Source organism: Phragmites australis, chromosome 2 (assembly GCF_958298935.1).
Source record: "Phragmites australis chromosome 2, lpPhrAust1.1, whole genome shotgun sequence".
Classification (NCBI taxonomy): Eukaryota; Viridiplantae; Streptophyta; class Magnoliopsida; order Poales; family Poaceae; genus Phragmites; species Phragmites australis.
The window spans coordinates 22,052,384-22,058,401 of NC_084922.1; the positions used below are offsets into that span (position 1 = coordinate 22,052,384).

General features: G+C 41.0%; 1 protein-coding gene across 5 annotated transcripts; it reads left to right on the forward strand.

The window, feature by feature from the left end:
• Nucleotides 1–677: 677 nt before the first annotated feature.
• On the forward strand, nucleotides 678–5,284 carry LOC133903382 (uncharacterized). 5 transcript variants are annotated; one of them, XR_009907244.1, is made up of 4 exons: nucleotides 678–1,277; nucleotides 1,467–1,595; nucleotides 3,666–3,996; nucleotides 4,897–5,284. XR_009907244.1 is itself a non-coding variant. In XM_062344739.1 (3 exons), exons 1-2 carry the CDS (start codon nucleotides 846–848, stop codon nucleotides 1,554–1,556), a joined length of 522 nt encoding a protein of 173 aa, XP_062200723.1. In that variant the 5' UTR covers nucleotides 678–845; the 3' UTR covers nucleotides 1,557–1,595; nucleotides 3,666–4,265. The 5 variants fall into 5 exon arrangements, 1 of the variants encoding a protein (XP_062200723.1); XR_009907247.1 differs by lacking the exon at nucleotides 4,897–5,284 and adding an exon at nucleotides 4,180–4,883; XR_009907245.1 differs by lacking the exon at nucleotides 4,897–5,284 and adding an exon at nucleotides 4,279–4,882.
• The last annotated feature ends 734 nt before the right edge of the window (nucleotides 5,285–6,018 follow it).

The following is a 6,018-nucleotide window of genomic DNA, read 5'->3' on the forward strand; positions in this document are numbered from 1 at the left end:
GTGGTTAGGTTGATCGTGCTCCGAAAGATCACGAACAACTTCTAGAGTTGATGTATAAATCGCTAAGGTGCGGTGTTTTTGGACGGTGTAGTCGGATCGTCAATATCTATTCCACCTAAAACGACATCTACCCCTCTTATTGAAAGTTCGGGACCAACACATCTATCAGGTGTGTAGGATACTGGACCTTATGTTTACTAATTTATTAGCTAAGTATTCCTACGTTATTATAAAAATATAAATATTTGATATCATAATATTAAATACAAACATAATGTATAAAGATATAGATATACTATAAAAGTACTGTCGAATGAATACGTCAGAAATGATATCGTAGTTTGATTTTAAATGTGATAAAAAAAGAGAAGATTATCTGCTAATTACTCTTCTGATTTATTTATTTATTTATATTAGTAAAACATGTGTTATATACGTAGTTGTTAATAAGAAGGAGATATAAATAGTTAGAGTGGAAAATAAAAATAGATAAATTATTTAAATTTTAGAGATTTTTATTATATGAGAGAAAAGTAAAAACGTGGCGATATAAAAACCAACAGTATTTTATATAGTTGAGATGTATGATCCGACTTGCTAGATAATGGTACCAAAAAAATATCCACCCGAATATCTGCCTTTCCACGAATGCCCCCGTGAGTCAGGTCCGGCACGAACACGAACACGAAGCAGTCGCATCGCCACTCGGCTGACAGCCTTGCCTTCTCTCAACGCCACCCGACCGCCTACCGGAGCGCTGCCGCTCCCTCCCGCCTTCAGCGCCGCTCCCCTTATCAGACCCAGCATCCCGCCGAGCGAGAGAGAGGGGAAGGGGAAGGAAAGAGATGGGGAGGGATGACGGCGTGAAGGAAACCAAGCGCCGCCGCCGCCACTGCGGCAGCAAGATATCCCGCGATGCCTCCCCCTCCACCACCTCCTCGGACTCTGACTCCTCAGCTTCCCCTTCCTTCGATTCCTCCCATAGACGCAGCCCCGAGCTGCGCAGCCGGAGCAGCAGCAGCAGCAAGCGCAGGAAGTCGTCTTCCTCGTCGTCGGACCGCCACCGCCGCAGCCACAATAGCAGCGGCCGGTCGCGCAGCTCCCGTGACGAGGACCGGCGGCGGCGGGACGAGGAGCGCGGGCGGCGCGGTGGCGATGGTGACGGCGACAGCTCTTCCGGCTCGGCGTCGGAGGAGTCGGACAGGGCGGACGAGGCGCGGGAGATTGTCCGTGACATCCTCAGGGAATTCCCAGCCATCTCCGGCGAGCTCCGTCAGGTAGGGTTTCTTATCATTTTTTTTTTCTAAATTATGCAGAGACAGTTTCCATTCTAGGATAAATGAACGACCGTCGAAGGCTGCACTCCACAATTACAGCGGAAGAAAAAAATATATCAAAATTTAGTTAATTCATATGATAGCCTACAAAGACTACATCTGAAGACAATAATTTGTGATTATGTTCAGTTTAGGGGGACGTCCTGTGTGAAAACCTGCAGTAGCTATAAGGTGAAGGAGAATGGGATGCTTCACTATAGAGGAATGCCAGAGATTTGAGTCTGAATCGGTTCCTCCTTTTTTTGTACAAGGCCCCATGTAAGTTTCTTGATTCATGTCATGCAATCATCTTACCTTTTTCTTGCATTGCAAAAGGTGGCCGTAAGGGCTGAACAGAACGGTTTTGCCCAACTGTTCAAGGGATCCCTATGCTACGAGAAGTGGCCAAGGAGTAGTGGCCAGCGGGAAGCAGTGAGTGAGCAGCCAGCTGTGGAGCGGTCTTGCTAAAATCGTTTAACCCTAGTACTAATGTCACACGATTGTTTATTACCAGCTGTTGTTCAACTGCTTCCAGGTTGCAAAATAACAATAAAAAACTGCAAGATGACATCAATGTCAACTTTCTTATGTTAGTTTATACTCAGTTGTACTTTAGATCTATTTTGCAGCAACGATGTGAATTTATGCACACTTATGATCACACAATCACTATAGATCAGTTAATTTGTGTGCATTAATCGGATCTAATGGTGTATACTTCTGTTTAAATGTGTGCATCGTAATTTGGTCTATGAATCTCATGAGTTCATGTGCATTTTCACTTAGTCCATGTCAATTTCAATTCGATAATAATTTACTTTCTACTAACTAGTTGATTACCCACACATTGCTATGCATAACAAAGTCATTGCACATTGAGCTGCTGTTGCAGTCTTGGCCTACACCATGCTCTTGTCTCCACTGCAGCATGCATTGTGCCACTGGCCTGCAACATTGTTGTCACTTTGTGCCATTCACAGACAAGTTGAGCTCCATTTACGACGATGAAGTGGGTGGGCTTAATAGCAAACATTGTAATTGTCTCTTGCTACCTTGTTCTATAGTGGCAAGTCGGAAAAGCTAGAGAACGTGTAGCCGTAAATGGTGAGCCACGGAATGGAATCCATTAGTGGATAACATTGTTAGGATAATGATAAGTTTAGTAGAAGTTAATTTATTTGCTGGAGGGGTATTTGTGTTTTGGTTTTATTAAAGATATTTTATAGGGAGGTGGAAAGGAGAGGGGATGGGAGATCGCACCACCACCACCACCATCGCTGGTTGAGTGTAATAAAGTAATAAATGCACTTCCTATTGAATTATCCACTCTGAATTGAACTTGCACAAAGTAAGGAAAAATTGGTAATCAACATGTGGTATACTAATATCTAACCTGTTAGCAGAATATTTCTGTCACCTTTGTACACCTATGAATTTAACTTGCATTGAATGTAGCAAGATGATGCAATCAAATCATTTTCATGGGTAAACTTGTAATACTAATTCAAAGAAAAAACATTGCAGGATGCTATAGACTAACTGCGTTTGACAGTGTCAAATCCTAATTTTTTGGGGTGCCCAGTTCATTTAATTTTACATATAATATCTAAACTTTTGTATTTTGGATATTTGGTTGATGTAATTACATGAAGAACTGAAATGCATGACATAATGTTCAATCTGAAAGATATAATGGTAATCAACATGTTGGCAGTTGCCATTGGTACTTGTGAACCATTTAAGTCTAAAAATCTGAGTTAATTCACCTTTTGTCTGCTGAAATTTTATGAGGCTTTGTTATGTCTTAGTTTCACTGTCGGAGTTGTTTGAACTTTGTCCACTTCAACTAGCACTTGCCTTGCCGAAAACCAACACCAACAACTATTGCTTGCAGAGTGATCCTTTGTCTTTGTGATCAATTTGCAGAGTTACGTCTTGTAAAGTTCAGTTAAATAATATATTTTGTACTTCCTTTTTAGCAATCTAATTGATATAAAAATACAATATTGAAGTTACTAAATAACATGATATATAAACTTGTATAAAAGGGGTTATATGAAATGATGTTATTATTCTAGCTACAAGCTCGATAGTTATACTTTTTTGCCATGGCAGCTTCATTTGTCTAAAGTTATTGGGTTGTGTTTTTTCCTTTCAAATGATATAGCTATAACTCTCTTCAATTTTTAGCATTACATTGAAATAAAATGTTGATCTGCAGTCTGTTGTGCAGTGATCTATTTATTTGTCTCATTGTTAAATTGTGTTTTTGTCCCACGTGCACTTTTAGTGTAACTGTATGTCCTATGTCCAATTTTAAGATAGCTCCTGATTTTTGTTAACTTTCAGCTTCTCCAAATGATAGACAGTGGTGAAGGCATTGATATTTCTGGAATCTCGGACAAGCCATTGGTGAAGCGCTTGAAGAAACTTTTCCAATCTCTGAGACTGAAGGAAAGTGCAAGTGGGGCTTGCTGACTCCAAAAAGTGTTCCTACACTCGATGTTGTTGGATCATTACCATTGGCAAGTTCTAAACTAGCAGACAACAAAAATGGAAAGTTGGTATCACCAAATAGAGAAGAATTAATATCATCTAACCTTGATGTGTAAAATAAAGATGATATTACTTCCGAAGGACCAAAAATTGTTGATGTGGAAGAGGAACCTCCTAAAAGAAGGTAATACTTGGGTGTCACAATTTGTTCTGCTAAAAAATATTGTTCATTCGTAGGGAGTTCATTTTTTCTGTCACAATTGCTCTGCTACAAAATATTTCTTTACAAATTTCATTGCATAGCTGTAAATATGGCACAAGTATCCATGGCTATATACTTTCATTAATATATTGTTTGAATAAACAGTTGCAGGGGATGTGTCCTTCCTTCATTTACTTTAGGCTAACAAAAGTACATGGCTTTTTCGAGAACCGAATATTATTGTTTGTTTGGCTATATTGTCAGGTTGTCCGAAACCATGCGTATCTTCTCAATGCTGGTGTTCAAGAGCATTAGTAGCTAAATATATCAAGGACATCTTTTAGTCTAAAACGATCCATTTATGGTTGCTAGGCCCTTTTGCTTCAGACAGAAAAATGATAAATTTATCGATTTTAATCATTGTTATATAAATTGTTGTTGGTATATTGGAATTTCTGGATGCAAGAGCTACTTACATTGTCTGTAGTACCTTGATTTATTATACTTTGTGTTAGCGATAGAAGGATGTGTCATGCCCATACCATCGAGATGGCAATGATTGTAGGTATTGGCAGTGGTATTACCAAAGGGCATTGCGGGGTTCGTTTCCTTGTAGATATAGTATGTCGCTGTGTGGTGGCTATAAGTTCTGCTCTGTTTGCTGTTTTTGTGACGCCTCTAACTGTTGTCTTTTCTCTTGACATAACTATCCTAAATTCTAACGTTCTTGATTAGTAGGTTTAGCATTATGCTGCCAAATGCAGTGGAGTGTTGTTATGGAATGCTCATTTCCTTCTCAATTTGTTACCCTACACAATAAGATTCCCTTTAGTCTGATTACTACCCAACCTGTTACGAAATATAATATTCTGCTCTGCGCAGGATAATTGGCCTTGCAATGCCATCTCATGAATTACCATGTCATCCGCTGCACTTGATCCTGAAGAAAACTCTCATAAACATGGTTGTTCCGGCAGCGTGTTGATGAGCAAAGTTGGCTTGATCTTCCGATAGGTAGCGATAAGTCGGTGGGTGGAGAACTCGACGTTGATGATCCAAAGGTTTCGACCCGAACAGATCGTCTCCCTTGCAATCACTACACCACAGCTCCGATGGTTATCAACCGTGTCGCGCGGTTGACCTCGCCAAGAAGGCTCAATCCCTGCAAACGTACCGAGAACACAAGTAAGAACGTAGAAGATGCAATCTGAAATATTGCGAATTGAATTCAAGCACTCAAAGTCGGGGTTCCACAAACACTTGCGGCGGCCTAGTCGGTCCGAAACAAGAGCGAAAATCTCACAACTGTGTGTAGATCAATATCTAAGCAAAACTCAACCCTAATTAGGGCGGCGGCTACTGTATATAAAAGACTAGGATCGGTCAAGGACCCCTGGACGCGTCCCTAATGGACTCCAACACGATACACGGCCCAAAAGATGGTGGCGCAGCACCCTGACAGATTCTGGACGTTCACTTGTTTCAACGATTCCCGTTGACTCAGAAAGAATTTGGACATGGGACCAGTCCCGTTGGAAAGCTTATCTCGTTAGCTTTCCAACCATGTGTAGAACGTCGAAAACGGAGTCCGTATGCGTCCTGGGCGACGATTTTAGTACAGGCTGGTCCTGGACTCCGAAACGGACTCGAACTTGATTGGACATCCACATTGGCTTGGGCGCCCTTCCTGTTCTTCTCCCGTGTTCCTAAGTAACAATACATCACAATTATTCAGTAGCATCCCATCCTCATCAAAATATAAAGTAACACTAAGGAACGAGCTCACCTTATGATTTAGTTGACGTGCACGAGCTCGTGTCAATGGACCTATTGTTGGAGGAATACTCGGTGTGTGTATCCGAAAGAGTGATGTCCTCATCATTCTCCCCCTCTTGAATTGGAGTCGTCCTCGACGCAATGTCATCTTCTTCTCCCAAGTAAGGCTTTAAATCTGAAATGTTAAATGTGGGACTAACCCCATAATCTGCAGGCAACTCAAGCTTA

Bases quoted from the DNA above. Each gene is read 5' to 3' on its own strand.
- LOC133903382 (XM_062344739.1), top strand. From the start codon at position 846: ATGGGGAGGGATGACGGCGTGAAGGAAACCAAGCGCCGCCGCCGCCAC. The intron at 1,278-1,466 runs GTAGGGTTTCTT...GATTATGTTCAG, and splicing joins TCTCCGGCGAGCTCCGTCAG to TTTAGGGGGACGTCCTGTGT.